The sequence below is a fragment of the Tachysurus fulvidraco genome, chromosome 13 (assembly GCF_022655615.1).
Source record: "Tachysurus fulvidraco isolate hzauxx_2018 chromosome 13, HZAU_PFXX_2.0, whole genome shotgun sequence".
Classification (NCBI taxonomy): domain Eukaryota; kingdom Metazoa; phylum Chordata; class Actinopteri; order Siluriformes; family Bagridae; genus Tachysurus; species Tachysurus fulvidraco.
The window spans coordinates 22558333-22578618 of NC_062530.1; the positions used below are offsets into that span (position 1 = coordinate 22558333).

General features: G+C 41.0%; 1 protein-coding gene and 1 pseudogene across 3 annotated transcripts in view; both read left to right on the top strand.

The window, feature by feature from the left end:
- Positions 1 to 18675, top strand: part of ets1 (v-ets avian erythroblastosis virus E26 oncogene homolog 1) — a 40345-nt gene extending 21670 nt beyond the window's left edge. For 2 of the 3 annotated variants that reach the window (XM_027161477.2, XM_027161479.2), the window contains 7 exons: positions 6484 to 6603; positions 7701 to 7901; positions 8979 to 9056; positions 9268 to 9510; positions 11172 to 11432; positions 14376 to 14494; positions 15403 to 18675. In XM_027161477.2, the coding sequence (XP_027017278.1) occupies positions 6484 to 6603; positions 7701 to 7901; positions 8979 to 9056; positions 9268 to 9510; positions 11172 to 11432; positions 14376 to 14494; positions 15403 to 15618 (1238 nt within the window). In that variant the 3' untranslated portion in view covers positions 15619 to 18675. The remainder of the gene's footprint in view (positions 1 to 6483; positions 6604 to 7700; positions 7902 to 8978; positions 9057 to 9267; positions 9511 to 11171; positions 11433 to 14375; positions 14495 to 15402) is intronic. The other variant, XM_047822325.1, reaches the window with a different exon arrangement.
- Positions 6034 to 6179, top strand: LOC113652800 (annotated as a pseudogene).
- Positions 18676 to 20286: the final 1611 nt, after the last annotated feature.

The following is a 20286-nucleotide window of genomic DNA, read 5'->3' on the forward strand; positions in this document are numbered from 1 at the left end:
GCCGCGTCTCCACGGCTCCTGATGTGGTGCCTGTCTGCTGCTATGTCGTCTCATCCCAGCCGCCTGTAACAGGCTAATTACTGAGTTAGAGTCTCAGGGGGCAACCTTCACCCCCACCCTAGACCACCACCCCCACTCTGCCTAGTCGCTAGGGTTTGTGGAACTTTCAGAGACCCTCTGGTGAGTTCCAGACTTTTCTCCTGGGTGGCAGGCGGCTGTGGAGGAGAACGGTCCAGCCGGAGCGGTGCCTTTTTTTATTTATTTTTTTAACACGCCAGCCTCTGGCTTTGGCTCTGTGTCCTCAGACATGATCAATAATAATAAACTGATCTGGAATGTACAGTAGGGTTCCGGTTTGAAAGTGTGAAGTGTGAAAGGGTCGGTGGGAAACAGCGTGAACTCTCAGCTTCCCGTTTTACTTCTCTTGACCAAATCATGATGGCACTGTGTCAAATCAGCGCTCTGTGCTGACGGTCTCTGATCTGTCCTGGTGTTTTCTTGAGAATGTTTGAGGTTCTCTTGGACAATTCGGACCGTGTGACCGGGCATTATTTATCTCACCCTCTTCATAGCATCTCTGATAGAAAATAACAGGAACCAACAGGGTCCAGGGTCCATCAGGGTGCTACCAGCAATCAGCGTAGGCATCTGGATTAGCTTCCAGACGTAATACGATCTAGACTTAGCTCTTTAGCAGCTAGAATCTCAGACATATCTCCTCAGTACTTTATCCATTTGCAGCCTACTCTCTTAGCAATTAGTCTGTTTTGAAATATTCTTTTTTTAGATTGTGTTTTAAATTATTTGGTTAAATCAGAGAACAGAGTGAACCGAGGAAAATATTCATTAAATAAAATGCACATTTTGTTTGTGTGCGTTTTTTTTCTTTTTTTTTTTTCTTGGGCCTTCTCATGATGTTCAGGTTTGTTTGCTTGAATTTCTTTGCTGTTGAGTCACACCAAAAGAACCCACCGAAACAGATGTCATCTCCAGGAAGCAAATTGTGTCACATGGGATTTCATTTTCATGCAAACTCATTTTAGGCATTTTTCTTGTGGCATACATGTTATTCAAGACTAACACCCCTACTTAATGTGAATGATTTGCTAAATGAAGTGTAAGAACTCCCAACTCGTTGCACGGTGTTTCGATTTAAAAAGTGCCAAATGAAGACTGTGCACGCAGACAGACGCGAATCACGAAGCCCTCCACATTAGCGATAGTAAAACAAGGCAAGAATGCATGGCATGCTACATGAAAACATTGTGGTCTGTAGGGAATTCGTTTAGCGCACATGCGTCTGCTGGACCTCGGCTGGCCTCGTAGCGGGCAGAAACCATTAGCCACCCTGTCGCTAATTACACACGCAGCTTTTTCCCCCCTCCCATTCAACGACTCGAGTGCTAACAAACGAGCTGTACAACAAAATCATTTTATATGTTTATCATACACCGTCTTACAGGAATAGAAGGAGGTTTAATGAAGGTTTGCGCTCGGGTCTGAGAGGGAAAACGTTGCCAATAAACTGTTTGTAATACTCTGCGTGTGTTTGTTTCCAAGGTCTAAACAGTGCAGGTCTCCTGAGATGAGCACCTCTACCGCTGGAATTGCGGACGCCGAATTCTGTGGTAGGGTTCATGCAACTGCAACGCCTGCTGCACAGCCGTGTTTGTGCAAGGCATAGTATCGGGCACACCTTACTATACAAGTTGGTGGTTGGCGGTTATCAGTCATGCAGTGCAAAGTTTGCTGATAATAGTCAGTGCATTTCGGAGCACCTGGAAAAATCTGCATATAGGACGTATAGATTTTAATCAGAGAAACAAGTCATTTTCCAACGAATTACCATAGAAGGACAAGGAGAAGGAGCGGTATTGAAAGAATGGTAGAGTGAACTGGAATAGGGGGGGTGGGGTGGGGGGGCTTGGATGGTTCATGAAGAATGCATGTTTTTTGGTGTGTCTAGCTTCTAAGAATAGCGGCAGTGTTCCGGCCAGGGAGAGCCCCTGCTTATAATCCTGGCCAGCATTGGCACTGGCTCTGGGATCTGCTGCTATTCCTGGTCCAGGCTTCTATTCCATCCATTCAGATGGAAATCCAAATAGTAGGTAGAACAAGCATCTATCTGAGCAAGCACCCTGCTGCCTGCCTCTTTTTGTCACCCCCCCCCCCCCAACTCAGTCCAGCTGGCTGAATGACCCTTCATCATCCTGACCAGTTTTATAGCCCACTCCTAACGCACTCTGGAGAAAGTGAAAGATAAAGATCAGCAACGAAACGAGTCTGATAGCACCATCACGTCCGGACGGCTGCCGAGGGAGGGGCAGCTTTTAAGCTTTTCGGCACTCAGACCCCTGCAGAGACTAAAAGCCAGTGCACGTTTCCTGCTAGAATTTTTTCGCAGTCTGCGCTATAAGTGTCGATGCTTTATGTTTTATGTTACATTGAAGAGTTCTCCGGTCATCTGACCTCTTCTGGTGCAAACGAGGTTCCCGGAGCACAATACACCTACGCAAATGTGTACAGAAAAGACAGGAAGAGGCATAATATGCTAATCTGACATATAGACAGAAATAAATCGGACCCAGCAAGCATTCAGGCGCTTAATCGTCCCGGGTTTTGAAAAGCCTACACGAGACAGTGTGACTTTTTATTGCACGCCCACTCATGTTCTCTCACGCACCATCAGAACGACACACTCAATCTCTCTCTCTCTCTCTCTCTCTCTCTCTCTCTCTCTCTCTCTCTCTCTCTCACACACACACACACACACACACACACACACACACACAAATCCTGGGCCTATTTATATGACTTACTCTATAACAATTCCCGTCTGCATGCTTTTCCACTTTGTGCGTGTCAGTGGAGCCCTGAATCAATAGCATGACAATCTTTGTGAATGAATGCTCTCAGAGCAAAGGGAGGGGCCTGGAGCGCCATACAGCTGATCTCATCCCTCTGAGGAGCCCCATTCATGCACTGTCTTGTGATGGACTCACGTTACAGACAAGTGAATCACTCAAACCTCTCCTCGCCACACCTCGCTCCCAGAGACCACCGTGACCGTAATCTCAATTTCACGGCCCCCAGCTCTGGCACAAAGCCGAGCGAGGCAGCTAATTTGGTCCACGTGGCCATGAATTCAGCACCCACTGTGTACACACACACACTCGCATCGTCACTGCGAAGCTCTTCTATACAGGACACAATGCTGAGACTAATATGGAGCAGACCACGTGCAGTGAAGTCACACGTTTCTTTTTGGCCACGTGCTTCACATATAGCTTGCATATGTGCACTGAAACATCACTTTGTTCAAACGTTTCAACTGATGCGATGCCACATGACAGCACGCTTCGATCATGTGGTGGCGATCCATCAGTCGATATCAAAGCTCGAAGATTTGTGTATTGTATCTGTCATTTAGGATGACGAACGGGCCGTGCCGTCGCCTTGCCAGTCAGCATGACGGACCCAATATGCTGGCCAGCTGCGATGAATAATTAACAGTTTCACCAGAGGCTGAAACCAAAACACATTAGGTCTGAGTTGAAACAAGTGATACGTGTGCCAGAGTCACCATTTACATATCGGTTCTTAGTAAGTCAAAGACATTTTAGAGTAGAGTGTGACTGAGAGCACTTACTTCGCTCGAGGCAGGATTCGACGACGTGGGGCCCCTCGATGAGACACACCAAAAATTGCGTGGGTGAGAAAAAAAAAAGAGAAAGTAAGCCTAAGGTGAACAAAAGCAAGAAGAAGTGCAATGGTTAGGAATTAGAACGAGTTAAAGTCTCATGAGACAATAAAAAAAAACGGCCCCGAGTGAATTAGTCGAGACTTCGTTACGTCTCGTGGATATTTCCAGCATTGAGAAAAAAGATGGTTTCTGTTTGCATTGTGTACTGTATATCTGTTCAGTGATACACAATGCAAAGCACCGGCACTCTTTTCTCAGTTTCACAAGGTGTTATAATGTTTTGTGCTAATGAACAGAGCTCCACTAGTCCTCACTGAACCTCTGTCCAAATGACACTTTTATCTTTACAAAAACAACACTCGTTAAACATTTGCATTTTGCAGGCGTCGCGTGGCAAGTTTCGGCTAATGTAAAACGTGTTCTTTTTTCTTTTCCAGCGCGGTGTCTGAGAGCGTTCTGAATTAGGGTCGGCAGAACGGTTTTCGCTAATGCACAATTAAGAGCCGAAAATGGAGAGTGGAGAGAGACGGGCTTCATCCTGATCGAATCACACCGGAGTGCCACACCGCTCTGTTCCATTTAGACACAGTGTTTAATGTAACGCTGTCGGAAATGCGTAGAGAGGGTCACTGCAGAGTGGAGTGCACAGGAGGGGTGTGTGTGAGAGAGAGAGGGAGGGAGAGAGAGAGAGAGAGAGAGGGGGAGAGAGAGAGAGAGCGAGAGAGAGAGAGAGAGAGAGAGAGAGAGAGAGAGGGAGGGAGAGAGAGAGAGAGAGAAAGGGAAAGGAGGGACAGCTGTTGCACATTCCTGGATCTACTATGTCGCATTGTGGATATGGAAGATTGTGGAAGAGAGAGAGAGAGAGAGAGAGAGAGAGAGAGAGAGAGAGAGAGAGAGAGAGAGAGAGATGAGGTTCTTGATTGCAGAAACAGAATATCTGTGTGTAGAAAAACGTTCAGCTCTCCCCTTCTAAGTGGCACAAACGTCACTTGAATGATTCATATTATTCACATGTGACTGATTCACATAATTCACATGTGAATAATCGTACCTAAAATTCACACGTGTGGCTCTTTAAACAGTTGACGTGACGTGACGTCTCTCCGTGACGTGAATTATTCAAAGTTTAACTTAGTTTGAAATGATTCCTTGCACTGGAGTCTTCTGTTTACACATCGGATATTTCTCACGTGAAAAACATATGCAGACGTGTCAAATATACGTGATTTTCTCCGTTTAATGTACTTTCCCATACACCATCCATACCCAGTTTTTAATTTATTAGATCTTTCAGTAAATCTTTTAGTAAAGTCACATGACATCAGTCTATCCTCGTCTGCTATCACCTACACCATTGTTCGACTCGTTTTAGGTTTTAAGTAGTTGCATTTTTGACCCTGCGGGGGGTTTCCCCGTCGTGTCCCTTGCTCCGTCACAGTGGCCGCTTGTAATTGGATTAGTAGGAGTCATCGGGTACTGTTTAACTCGTAAATAGCCCCTCTGTGTCCCGCTGGGCGTCCACCCAACACTGCTGCGTCTGTTCCGTCCTGACATCATTGCCCCTGTACTGCATCCTCTGACCCCTGCCTACTGAGTCCCGGTGACAGAAGTCTAGCCGAATGGCATGAGGCTAGGGCAAAAAAAGTAGACCCAGGGTCATGAACAGGGATCAGAGCCTGACCTGCTGTACCCTTAGGGCTTTATGGCGTCTCTTTAGGGCTTGAGAGATCAGCAGGGGCTCAGGCACATGTTGGCTTTAGCCCCGATTTTGTTACTTATATCTGTTGCCCTTTGTACTTTTATTCTTCTTTAATAATACACCACAAGATCTCCATTTTATTCCAATACATTGCAGTCAATACAAAATCTTGAGCAATATAAGCACAATATGCCATTTCCATGTTCATGTTAAACTTGTTTTGCTCCATAAATGCAACTGATTAAATACTTTATCTGACCAAACCATGACTTTCTCTTTGAATCGCATATTAAATAGGGAGCAGAAGTTGTGAAATATAGGCAGTGATTAAAAAACCAAAACAAAAACAGCAACGATTCCTACCAATGTGCGTCCAGAATCTCTTCAAACACTGTGAAAACACCCTGAGGTACTGTAGTAAATGGTGTAAACGTGTCATATCTGATGTCTCACTGTTGCACCCACATGTAAATAAAATGTCCTGCAAGATTCCAGTCCTGATTCATACTTCGACTAGTCTGAACTCGATTCCCTGTGAAGCTTTCTGTTCATATCTGGTCTCTGTGTTCACATGCTTCATCATGGCTTGGTGTCTAGATAGCCCTATATACATACAACAGAACACTGTCTGATACAAGGGGCAATACTATGATCGAGGAGGTGGTTTGCCCAGAGCGAGGCTCAGCCGTTGAGCTCGGGCTGTGCTGACCTTTACCAAATGTGGGAATCTCAACTGCATTATTTCTGATAGTGAGGGAATGTTTGCACTCTCCCGTGTAGGACATTAATGGCTCATGTGTTTAAGGCTCTGGGTTATTGATTTTCGGATCAGAGTTCAAGCCCCAGCACTGCCAAGCTGCCACTGTTGGGCCCTTGAGCCCTAAGCCTCTCTGCTCCTGGGGTGCTGTATTATGGCTGACCTTGTCCTCTGACCCCAACTGCCTAATCCAACAGTTGTGAGATGAGAAGAAAAAAATTAACTCTACTGTAATGTATATTTATGACAAAATAAACGCTAGTTCTTCCTCTGATGATGATGATGATGATGATGATAATGATGTGTCTTTTCTTCTCTGGACAGATCTGGAATGTGGGGATGTTCCTCTACTGACTCCAGGAAGCAAAGAGATGATGTCGCAGGCTCTGAAAGCCACCTTCAGTGGTTTCACCAAGGAGCAGCAGAGACTCGGTATTCCTAAAGGTAAGCGTGTGTCGCACAGCAAACTACGACGCTACGATTTTTTTTTTTTTTTTTTTTTTTTTTGCTTTTTCTAGATATCTATCACTTACATGTGTATCTGGCATTTCAGCAGTTCTTTATCTTGCCTTCCATGTCTGAATCACACGATACGGGAGATAACTGTTAACCTAAATTTAATCGACAAGCTGTGCTCTTATTTATGTTAGTAAGTTAGTTAGTTAGTTAGTTAGTTGGTTAGTTAGTTGTCTAGAGCTACTTACTAGATATCAGCAGTTATAGATATCTGGAAGCAATGTCTGTTTTCTCTAGAAAAAATTCACAGAATGTCTATATTATAAAAAAAGCAAGAAAAAAGAACACGAAGTAGATTGGAAAAAAAGCAAACAAATGTGTGCTGTGTAGTTTTGCTCTGCCCAAAGCAGACTAGCTATAAGGGGATCTCGCAAGAATTATATTTCCCAAACTAACTCAGACCGCAGGGTGGCTTCGTCTGTCATGTTGCAGGAGGTTCAGTCTGCGTTGGGTCTGGACTTGAAAATAGCTGTTATATGTATGCGTGCCATATCATATGTGTGTGTGTGTGTGTGTGTGTGTGTGTGTGTGTGTGTGTGTGTGTGTGTGTGTGTGTGTGTGTGTGTGTGTGTGTGTGTGTGTGAAAAATGGTTGACACTGTAGGCTATAATTACAGAGTTCCGAGTTCCAAGTACAGACATTGTGGCCAAAACATGCTGTATATAACTTCCCGATGACATACTGTAGAAGAAAAACAGATGAAACCCAAATATTTGGGATTTATTTCAGGAATAATAATAATAATAATAATAATAATAATAATAATAATAATAATAATAATAATAATAATGAAAAAATATTATGTTTATTGTTTTTGTTTTATTATTATTATTATTATTATTATTATTATTATTATTATTATTATTATATTTTTATTTTTATTTTTTTCTAATTTTATATTCTTAATTTTTCCTGCACTTATCTTCCTAATCTAAAGATGAAAGTTCATCAGTTATTTCAGGGTTTTTTTTACTGAGTAATGGAGTCTGAGTGTGACGTTTTCTCTCTCTCTCGTCACTCTGCAGACCCTCGGCAGTGGACAGAAGCTCACGTGCGAGAATGGCTTTTGTGGACAGTGAACGAGTTCAGCCTGAAGAACGTGGACTTCCACAAGTTCTGCATGAACGGAGCCAGTCTTTGTGCACTGGGCAAGGATCGCTTTCTAGACCTGGCGCCCGACTTTGTAGGGGACATCCTGTGGGAGCACTTAGAGATGCTGCAGAAAGGTAAACCTGGACATTTAAGATGGTAGATTTGTTACTGTTTATTTATAGCTGCGGTCAAGATATATGTAACGTCCTGTTTAAGTCGCCGTCATCTTCTCATAGCTTTAATACCAAACAGTACCTGCATCTGCTCAGGAAGAAAAAAAATGTCTCTGTGGTGCTATAAAGCTCCAAAATAAAATGAACCCACAAATCAATTACTTAGGAAAAGGAGGAAGATTTAAACCTTCTGTAAATCCTTGAAGCTGATTTTGTCCTAGCACCCAAACCATGACGTCTAACTTGACCAAATTCACTCACTGCACCTTTAAGGTCACTCACTGCACCTTTAAATATTTTGCAAAAAAAATAAATAAAATAAATAAAAATAAATAAATAAATAAATAAATAAATAAATAAATTCACATGTAGTGCATGAAGTTTTATTTCACTACGTGAACTTTTTTTTAAAGATTCATTATTAACCACACTTTTGTATATAAGGCCTGTGATTTTTTTTTAAATATCTTTATTTCTAAAACAATGTATTTATTTTTTTTTATGTTCATTCAGGGTGATTTATGTCCTTATGGTGTCAGTGTGTATTCCTGTATTGCTCATATGCAAAATATGACAAAAAAAAAAAAAAAAACACGTGACGCAAAATTTTTCTCTTTGGCTTTTAGCGTACATAGCCGTTTATAAAAGTCATGTAACACTTGTGCACTTGCCTTCGTAGGTGTCTTGGAATACGCCCACGGTGTGAAAGTTTAAGGAAATCATTTCCATAACACATTGTACACTTTCCATTCAAATAATTATTCTCTGCAGCACTTTCCCCATACACAGCGCAGAGACTTTCTCACCTCATTACGACAGGAGGCCGTACTGCATCTGCCACACGTTTTCCTCTTTATAGTCACTTATTGATCGCTTGACGTCTATGGAAAATCTTTACTTAGTCAGGTTACAGGGAAAAAGCCGCGATCCCATTAGACAGTCTATTTTAAAAACTAAAGAAATCTCATTATCTTATCTTTTATTATGCTAATTTGATCTCATACACTGATGTAGTTTTTTTTTCTCCCCCACACACAGAAGATCCAAAGCATTTCCCTGTCAACGGCATAAGCTCAGGTTTCCAGGAATCTCGCTATACCTCAGACTACTTTGTCAGTGAGTACCTGTCAGCCACACTTCACCGTGAGTTTCACAGCCACAGCAAAGCCTGTAACGTGAGACGTGCATTGATTTGTCTGAGTCTGTATTGTGAGTGCCTGAAGACAGACAGTAATTTCATAAAAAGCCTCACACATGCATACACACAGACACCCATGCGGACGCCCGAAACTTTCGTTTTAACCCCCGGTTTAACATGTCTTCTCAGGTTACGGCATCGAGCACGCTCAGTGCGTCCCACCTTCGGAGTACTCGGAGCCGGGCTTCATCACAGAGTCGTACCAGACCCTTCATCCCATCAGCTCGGAAGACCTGCTGTCGCTCAAGTACGAGAACGAATACACCAACGTCATTCTGCGTGACACGCCGCTCAACCCACTTCAGGGTGACTACTTCCCCATCAAACAGGAAGTTTCACCTGACAACATGTGCGTGGGTCGGATCAGCAGAGGTGAGGAGGCAGAGTGGGTGGTATGTGTGGGTGGATGAGTGGTGAATCTGTATCAAGCGGTTGTCAGGTGTGTGACAAGGAAGGAAGTTGACATGCTTTACAAAATTTAATTGCAGTTACGGCCGCAGTGGTGCAGCGGGTGTCGTAGCCTCAGGGTTTCATCCTGAGTTTGTCTAGAGTTTGTCTGTGTCTCGGTGGGTTTCATCAGGGTTCTCCGGGTTTTCTTTCCACCTCCCAAAAACATACAAACAACCCCTAGGTGTGAATGTATCTGCAGTCCCATACATACAGACTATATTCCCATGATCCACTAAGATAAATCAGGTACCGAAACGATGATAAAATGTTGGGAAACGAACCGTCGCCATGTTAGCCGTTTCAACCCTTTTCATCCAGACCACACGTTGCTTTCTTATTTATCATTAATCTTCATGAGAACATGAACAGCATGAGAAGCAGTTCTTATCATATCTAAGAAAGCAGTGTCCCCATTTCATTAGATCACATGCATGTGGTCTGCATAGCACTGGTTTCAGCGTGATTTCTCTATTGCGTGCATGCCTTGCCCTGCCACATATGCCTAGAGAACGAAGGGAATTATTGTGGTCGTATTTGTGGTTATGTACACGTTGTCTGCACGCCGAAGAGCCGTGGTGAAAGAAGGCAAAAAAAAAAATGGGGGGAAAAAAGAAGAAAAACAAAGCTTCTTGCATCAAAAGGTGATGTGCAAAGCCACAGATAGAGCGCACAGCTCTCCAGACGTATTCCTTTTATGTAATAATTTACACTTACTGAGATATGGTAACAGGGACAGCATTTTTTTTTTTTCCCCTCCAAAGCGTCTCATGTTCTCGTAAGGTACCGGAGGTGTTAAGAGTCAAAAGCGCCTTTCTCACGAAACACTCGATGTGCGTTCTCACTCGCACATTTGCTCCCCCACACTTGTGCTCGCTCTACCCCTCCTCGATGGGAGAACGACTGACAATCCGATTCGTTTTGCTTCTCCAAATAGTCCAGATTTCTAGCTGGAGATCTTCACGTGTCGTGTTAACACGACGAGACACTTTATTTATTTTCTCGTCGGTCCTGACCAAGCTTTGCACACATTAAATCGTAAATTTGGCGAGTATTTTTTTTTCCCTCCTTTGACGTGGGAAAGTATTTGTGACACCACCAAAACCCACATGTGACTTCCATTATGCAGCTGAGGATTTCAGGATATGCTTTTTCCTAACAAATGCATTAGCTTTCATTCCTTAAGTGCAGTTCAATTAGCAGTAATCTTTCATCTGTGCCTTGGCGTAAAATAGAGAGAAACTTGGTTTCAGTTTTCTTGTAATTCGGAAAAAAGAAAAAAGAGCGAATAGCGGTCGTAACATGGAAACGTGCGATAAACGGTCAGGAATGGTTCTGGGTATTTTCTTCTCTTACAGTCCAGTCTCTTTTCTGTTTACCCACATCAAACCTTCTGGACTAGATTAGTTCCCAAACATTGCACCTTTATAAAGCTGCATTGAATTGTGGTTACGGAGAAAAACTGAGAGCCAACATGTTTACATGTGTATGTTTGTGGTGAAACTTTGGATTTGAGACCAAGATTTTACTGAAGCTTTGGATTGAGGTTGTCATTTTCGCTTAACATGTTTTTTTCACTTTCGCAGGTAAACTAGGAGGCCAGGACTCGTTCGAGAGCACAGAGAGCTTTGAAAGCTGCGACCGTCTGACGCAGTCCTGGAGCAGTCAGTCGTCGTTCAACAGCCTGCAGCGCGTCCCGTCCTACGACAGCTTTGACTCAGAGGATTATCCCACAGCTCTGCACGGTCACAAGCCCAAAGGAACGTTTAAAGACTACGTCCGCGAGCGCTCAGATCTCAGCAAGGACAAGCCGGTCATCCCAGCTGCCGCTCTCGCCGGCTACACGGGTCAGTTTCAGTCAGTGTCTCTCCTCTCAGACATAAACGCTCTCTGACTCTGGTGTGAGTCAATCATCAAAAACAAAGGAATGAGTCGAATCACTCCGTGAATCACAGGAATCAGACGGAGACGGATTAGTCATAAAAAATCAATAGCTTTCAGAAATGTAGCTCAAGGTGTCCTCACCAAGTAGGTCAAAGTTTATGCATGGTTTTAACTGGGGCAGTGATACTTGTGATTCAAAAGGAATTCAGCAGGTTAGTCAGAATCGGATGACCGAAGCCATTAGGAAATGCCGAAGAAGTAGCCATGTATGACAGATCAGTTAAATATTTCAAGCACACGATTAAAACCACTGCTGCAAATTTTTTTTACAGCGGGATTCTGGCACTAGTTCCCTTCCTATCATTTCTATGGACTGCAAATGTCACACAAGTCTACGGATATAATTCACCGAAATTTAAAAGCATTTTAAAATCTTCAAAAATGAAAAAAAACAAAAAAACAAAAACAAAACAAAACATTTTCAGTATCAGAGGCAAATAAAAAACAATCAAAAAAATCCCTTCTGACTGGAGCACGGTCCAGTTTCCTGTTAACAAGACAAGCTCTTTCTCTTTCTTCTGAGCTTCAAGAGATTAGGATTATTAATTATATTATTAAGAGATTGATTTTTTTATAACTGGTCATGTAAGTAATATAACAAGAATTACTACGAATGAACTTGTTTCTTGGACATTCAACATTATATGTAGGATTAAACTGTCAACAAATTAATAATACTTTAATAAATGATTAATAAAAATGTAGTTAGGTATTGGCAAGCTGCTGTAGTAGAAGAGAAAGAAAACATCTCAGGACATGTTAATGTTCATGCTGGTATCTATCACCGGTTATTATGTTATTATAACAGCAAACCACAGGAGTTTATTCTTCCCTTAATCGTGTTTACGTGAACTTTCGATATTTGCAAGAAGGCAAGGAATCGCGGCGGTACATATGGCGTCTTCGTTCGAAAAAAACTATGCACTTTGTAGGACACCATGATCTTTGGATTAAAAGAACGTCACCTTGCACCAGTTTCGTAACCGCAGCAGCTTCTCTCTGACATGCTTGCAAGCTCTGAATCTATTTATCAGAGGTGCTGCTGTGCCATTGCATTTTTCTCTCAACCTGTGTATATGTGCATGTGTGCGTGTTTGTGTGTGTGTGTGTGTGTGTGTGTGTGTGTGTGTGTGTGTGTGTGTGTGTGTGTGTGTGCCATTTTCACCTCCAATTTGCACCCAAAAAGCAACTTAAACAATGAAAGGCGTCTTTTGCACCTCTCTCCATCTTTGTCGTTTTTTTTTTTTTTTTTTTCATGTGCGCATACTTATCTACGGCCCGCATCTCAACCCTTTTCCCAGGTCGTCTTGGCAACAGAGGGTGCAGCACAAAAACGCTAGCAGCCCCTGTGCACTTAACCTGAGAGTGTTTATCATTTCATCTCTGGGAGGCTTTCTGAACCTGCATCACAAATGCACACAAAGACACGACATGACACACACACACACACGCGTGCAAGGAAAAAAAGGGCATTTTATACGTCTTTTATTTATTCATTTGATTATTTTTTTCTAAAAATGTACATTGCAAAATAGAAAAAAAACATAGTTTATTGTGTAAGAATTGAAAATGAAGCCCCCCCCCAAAAAAAAAAGAAAAAAGAAAAACAAGCCAAGAATAAGCAAATACTTTAGGCATTCGTGGCAGTTGTGATTATAGTGGTGTTTGCGTGTATATGAGAGAGAGAGAGAGAGAGAGAGAGAGAGAGAGAGAGAAAGAAAGAGAGAGAGATATGATGTAGATGGCTGATAAGTTGAAGAAAAACAGCTTTGAGGTTTTCACATTTCTCATTCCAAATCACAAACATTGGTACGTGAGGTCTTTGAAGAGCAAAAGCCACAAGACTATTTTTTTGTGTTTGGTTATAAGATGTACCACTGATGCTCATCAGTCAAACTTATAGACTTGTACTAGTTAAGAGGCTTCTGGTGCATGAAATAGTTGTACAGTTGTAGTTCAAGCTCATAAATCGACCCTGACTGTCTGTATTTGAACCTGGAACCAGCCGATATATTTTTAGCCATAAACGAAGGCAATTTGATCAGGCAGTTTCTTTTAAAGTCCTGTTACCTTTTATAATCTATCCTCTCTGTCTCTTCCTGTCTCACTGATGATTCATGGCTTTGAGGCAGGTGTGATGTAACATATCGGTTGATCTTTAACAAACAAGCTGCAAGTTGAAAGTGAGCAGAAGGTGAGGTGAGCTATGCGCACATGCAGGTCTGTATTTTGGTCCTAAATAAGAGAACGCTTCAACACATCCAGAGTAAAATAAGGTCCTGACTGATTAACATGAGCTATGTCTGGTTATGATGCCCGGTCTCACTTTGCACAAAGCATAAGGTCAGAAACGTCACTTCTGGATCGCTGAAGTTTATTCTCACACCTACACGCTCACATAGACATGGTCTAACACATGTGCACAATCGCTCTAGTCACACAGTAACTTGTCCGCAGATTTTCTCGTATTTTTAGCATAAGGACAGAGTCCACAGTGATGTCACCGGACTGGAATTTACACTTTTCAGGACCAAAGAACTGGGGGCTTTGTGTGTCTCTGAGCCTGTTTAGCAATTTTCCAGTCTGCACCAGTCTGGAAATTGACCTTCGAGATGTTTGCATCACCACAACACAGAAACTTTGTCACAAGTTGCCCCCAGACCATTAGAGTAATGTATAATGATACATGATACATTCTAGAGGATGTTTGATGTGATCATTGGTACAGTTCTGTGCACATGCTAGGAAAGATGCATGAAACAGACATAAAGTACACACTGAATACATTTCATTCAATTTCAGTACTAATGTGTGTTTTTCTGCATGGTTTCTGTGCTTGTCTGTAGGTAGTGGACCCATTCAGCTGTGGCAGTTTTTGCTGGAGCTCCTTACAGACAAGTCATGCCAGTCGTTCATCAGCTGGACAGGAGACGGCTGGGAGTTCAAACTCTCCGACCCTGACGAGGTGAGAGTTCACAAGGGCACCCAGCACCGTCCTCATGGGAGACAGACACGGGGTCAAACTGCAACACAAGACGTCCATCTGTAGTCACAATGCAGCTTTTGTTTGCTTAGAGACCCAGATATGGATTAGGTCGTAGATAGCGTTGGGCAAGTCTGAGCTTCCACTCAATTCAGTCAGGCTGTGTGTTACATATCACTGGACTTATCTAGTGGAAGGATGGAAAGCATGTATTTCTAGATGAGCGTGTTTAAATTGTGCATACGCACCAAGTTCTAGTAAAACATCTCTATGCTACATGCAGCAATCAAACCGTAGGTCTGCCTGAAGATGATGAAACAACCGATGATCGCCAAATAAATGCAATTTCCCCACATAGACTCTTTTAAATGCTTAAAGAAACATATTTCTTTATTAGTAGTTCTACGTATAGAAGAAGATTTCACTATATGAAGGCATTTCCCAGTCCACCCCATTTCCATCCATATAGAATACAGACACATATTCAGTCCTAAACCAAAGGGAACAAGCTCGGGAACTTCATATATATATATATGTGTCTATATTCTATATGAATGGAAATGGAAGTGGAAAAAGAAGTGGTTAATGAAAATCATTACAGATGGGAGGAGTTTTGAAAGAATGGTGTGTTCATGCAGGGCTAAATTGATCTGTTTTACTTCTGATCGCTGTATAAGTAAGACAGATTAACTAGGGTGTTTTGTTGTTGTTGTTTGTTTCATTTCGGTCTATATTCAATCACACAGCAAGCAGGGTGGCAAATACAATAAAGAGAGTGAAAACTACTGATCTCGCATCCCTGATATAAATATATCGTGTGTATCTGTTATGGACTATAACATAATTCTGTAAAAAAAAAAGGGTATTGAAACTGTTCCTCTCCTATGAAGGTGGCACGGAGATGGGGAAAGAGAAAGAACAAGCCCAAGATGAATTACGAAAAGCTGAGCCGTGGCCTGCGCTACTACTACGACAAAAACATCATCCACAAGACATCAGGCAAGCGTTATGTCTACCGCTTCGTGTGTGACTTAAAGAGCCTTCTGGGATACACACCTGAGGAGCTGCACACCATGCTGGACGTCAAACCCGACACGGATGAGTGAAATAGCAACCCAGGAGTACCGGGGCCGAGAGACTTTCCTCTCTTATCCTCACAACAGTGGGTGTTTTATTTGGGTCCAACGATAAACAAGTCCCGTCTTCATACCTAGTCATGGTTCCAGTCTTGTTTTTGAGCTCATGACTGCAGCTATCGCAAAAATTAAAGGACCCATTCCAAACCGTACCAAAGTTCATAGCCTGTAGCGTGTATCATAATTCAGCTCTGAAGCGAAAACAGTGAGTTTCCAGTAGAGCCACCATTTTGACCCAGCAGCACCTAAAAAACAGACTGCTAGAGTGGGGTGGGACTAGGAAAGAACGAAGGACTTGTTCCTACAGTGGACATTGTATGGATGGAAAGTTCCGTAAATATGTTGCCAAAGTTACAGAAAAATGGAACTTTACAGAAATACATCAATATTTACTATTAAGTTACTGTTGCTATCGTGGTCCTCAGATAGACCACATGAAAACGATTAAAGTATTTTATTTTTATTCTTTTTCTTTCTCTGATATCTTTGTGCCAGTATTAATTTTTTATTTTTAATCTGTAAATGAAGGATTGATTATGCCAAAATGTGTTTTTTTTTCTTCCCTGTGTGTTAAAAGTCAAAGACTCACACAGAAGTCACATAACTGAAAACTTAGCAGGCGAGACAAGAGACTGCTATTTTACTCATGCAGTTCAGTTAAAAGAAAAAAAAGCCTCTCACTCAAACCGAGAACGGGTGAGAGACGCGACCGAAAGTAGCCGTTTTTCTACACGAGGGCGGCAGGCTCTGAACACACAACCGCCCTCGCCTTATAGGCAGGATTGTTTCGCTTCTAAGCAAGCACAACTTAGGCAGCTGTTAAACATGGCCCGTCTCAGATCTCCTTTTTTTTAATCTCTAACGTTCAGACAAAGGACTTCAAGCATCTCTTGCCTTAGTTTTACGTCTATGTTGCCGCTTGTGCCACTCTCCCTCACGTCTTGTTTTGTCTGCGCCGTCCTTTGAGAGCACATGTGATGTAAACACGTCTGTAATCTTCCAGCCTGTCATGAGTCAGACTGAAGGGTGTGGAAGTAGAGCACAATAGAAATGTCATTTAACTGATCTTGTCCTCTTTTGATGATTGAGTAGATTGATAGCAGAAAACAGGCTTCATAATGAGCTGGGACCAAATATATGTCCTTGTGAGGACAAATAGCTGAATGTAATAGAGATCTTAGCCGTGAGCCTGACGCGGGAGTTATTAATCACTGAAGTGAAGGTTGTGGGAGTGATCAGAGCTTGTGATGAGATGATGTTGGCTTAAGAAAGTAGGGGAGTAACATTTCAGATGGTTTCAAGATTTTAACAGTTTAAGAAAATGACCAGTGACGCTACTTAAAATATCATTAACTCAACTAAACTGATAATACGACCAAATATCTAACACCCAGATACTGAATTGATTTCAGTAACTACTATAATATAAGCAAAGAATAAATGATTTCTGACTTCATATAAATATTTAAATAAATAAATAAATAAATAAATAAGCCTGACAGTTATCAAAGCGCTAACACTGGAGACTCCTTCCATAAATCTTAAGGAACTAAATAATATCTGTATGGAAAAGGCCAGCTTATCATCATCTTTGTGTATGAAATAAAAGTCTCTGTGCGTAGAACCAACACCTTGTTAGAAAAGAGCGCATTTCTATGAAGCTGGAACTACTGTCAGAGCTGCAGCTCTAGAAAACGAATCAACGACTTCTGAATTCAACAGTGTTGGATAACACTGTATAAATCTTTTTATAAGCCTGTTGCTAGCGGTGTGACTCTGGTTCCTGTTGCCTTTTAGTCATGGTCGGTGTTCCACAGAATGCGCAGGCCTTGGGAGGGAACAAATTAAAGGAAAAAAGTTAAGATGTCGCATCTACACAATGTTATTGTTTACAATGGTTTGCTTGCTGTTTCGATGGGTTTCATTTTTAGGAATTGTCTATTTGTACAGATTGTGTTTCAAAACGTTTTATTACAAGAGCCAGAACAAATAAAGCCAGTGTTAAAGCAGTAACAACACTGAAATAACACCCGTGTGAGGTCCCGGAGCTGAAGCATTTGATGCTCATCCACATTACTGAAGGACAAAAGCCACGTTCCAGTCGACTATTTAAACGAATCGCTTCAAATGAATCTATATGCTTGATGCTTTTGCTGCGGAATAAATTTGGGAGTAAAAAAGGGGGATTCAATTCCATTGCTAAATTAAAATACACATGGTGGGTCGATGAGACGTTTCAGGAAGTCGAAAGTGGGATGGATGTGGATATGGTTCATGTATGTGGTTTTAGATTAAGAGTTTTTACATGGTCGTGTTTTTATTTTTTTTTTTCCTTTACTCATGCGTCATAATGTCCTAAAACGACACACGGTATTATGTTACTGTTTTTTTTATTTTTTATTTTATGCTTAACGAATGAAGTCCATTAGATATTGTGTTAAATGTCAAGTATATTCTTTTTAAGAACAAAGAAAAAAAAAATTGGTGGACATAGCGACGTCAAAAGCAAATATTCTGAGTCGGATATGCATCAATTATGTGATGAATGCAAATCACAAAACCATTAATGAGGAAAGATTTTTTTTTTTATTATTATTTTTTTAAATTCAGTTCATTTTTTGTACATTTTATAGTGTTTCTGTATTTTTTATTTTATTTTTTTTGTTCAATGAAAATTTTAATGTATTTAGTTCATAAACATTGGAATATTTTTCAATAATTTATATTTTATAAACTTTGAAATACGAGACGCAGACAGCTGGTGCTTTCATGGAGAAAAAAAAATTGTGGTAAAGCAGGACCAAATGTAGCGAATTTTTTTTTTCTTTTCTTTTTTTTTTTTATACAGAAAAAGAAGTTGATAAATTTAAAGACCTGTCTGCATATACAGTTATATAGAAAAAAAAAAAAAAAGGCTGATGCTGGCCCATCATTAAGTTTTGCCGAGAGTTTTATAAATGGTAACTTCTATTTCTTATTGTACTTCAAATTGTTATGTTATAAAATGTACATGAAAAAAAAAAATCATGTAACCGTGGTTGAGTCATTACTTTATGCATAAACTCGAATATTCACACCCTTTGCAGACGCGCACAGGTAGGATTTGCTTACGCATGCAGTAGCTCTGCAGATTTTGTGTAAGATTTGTGGTTGAGTTTATTATAAATCGTAGATGAAATGTGTCAGCCGACACCCGCAGCCTAACAGCTTTGTCAGGTTGTGTATATATATTAATAACTGATGCAAACACAGGTTTTCTGGCCATGGAAATTTTTCTGTCAGTACTTGAGCTTCAACAAGCTTCACATTAGTAAAATACAGTAGAGTCAAAAAGTCTGAGCTCCATCTCTTTTAACGGACGGTACAACGATATTACATCACATTTTTAAGAAATATAAATCAACATAAGACAAGTTTCTGGTTCCTCTCAAAGGTTATTTTCTCATATCATCTCCGGGAGCTTTTCCTCCACACCAGGCTCTCTCATTAGGGTTAGATAGACATTTAGAAAGAATAACTTAGTTTTAAAATGTAAACTTTCTATACTTTTATAAAAGCTGCTCTGAGACATCGTCCGTTGTTAAAAGCGACATAAAAATAATTGAATGAAACGGAAATTGACTGTTAACTGAGGTGAACGGATTCCGAATAAAAAAAAAACGAAACGTGACTTTTTGAATGAAAGGACGGCAAAAAATAAGATGGACGCTGTGAAGTATTTTAATAGTCAGCCAAATTAAATGTGCCAGATAAGTTAATTACCTTGCCATGTAAATGAAGTGCCACGATATGCCACAGATGTTACAGCAACCTTTATAACTTTCACTATGAATCAGGTGCAAGAGTGAAATTCAGATCTCTTAGATGATGATAACAATTCATCCTAGTGATAAATAAACCATTACTGGGTGATGTGATGAGGCTCAAGACCATGCCTGGTTAATGCCACAAAAACATGAAGTTGATGAATTTGCAATAATGTTACATCCTGAAGTGTTATAGTCAAGTCATTATGCCTTAAAGCCTTCTGCTTTAAATGCTTTCCACGATTCTACTTTATGATGATTACATACCTTTTAAATAGTATGTTATTTAAAAAGCCCCTAGCGAGCTCATTCATTTGTGTTTAATCAGATTTACGTTCTGTGATATAATGACAGTAATACCCAAATAATCTGTAACCCAATCAGAGTTTCCATGAAGCATTGCACGTAGCATACAATTTGGACCATTAACCCTTTTTGCAAGTACACTGGTGGCATGGAACTGAACTTATCAGGACATTTTCAATCAATATAAACAAATGAATTATTTTATCACAGCGAGTATGATGTAAAAGTGTGAGTCTGTTGTCTTTCGGTGTGAGACATGTGTATTTCGCTTAGTAGTTAAACTAACAGGGAATTTTAGTGAATGACAATAACACAGATTTTAGATGCTTATAATCAAACACGGGGCGTTTCAGAGGGAAGTAACGGGTTTGATATCAATATTATAGAACTTTTCTATAAAAAAATATTGCCACTAGTCATATAGGGAAAAACAGAAATAGTTTTAGATGAATAGAACCATTAGATGAATAGCCTAATGGTTAGAGAGTCTGACTCGTAATCCTAAGGTTGTGGGTTCGAGTCTTGG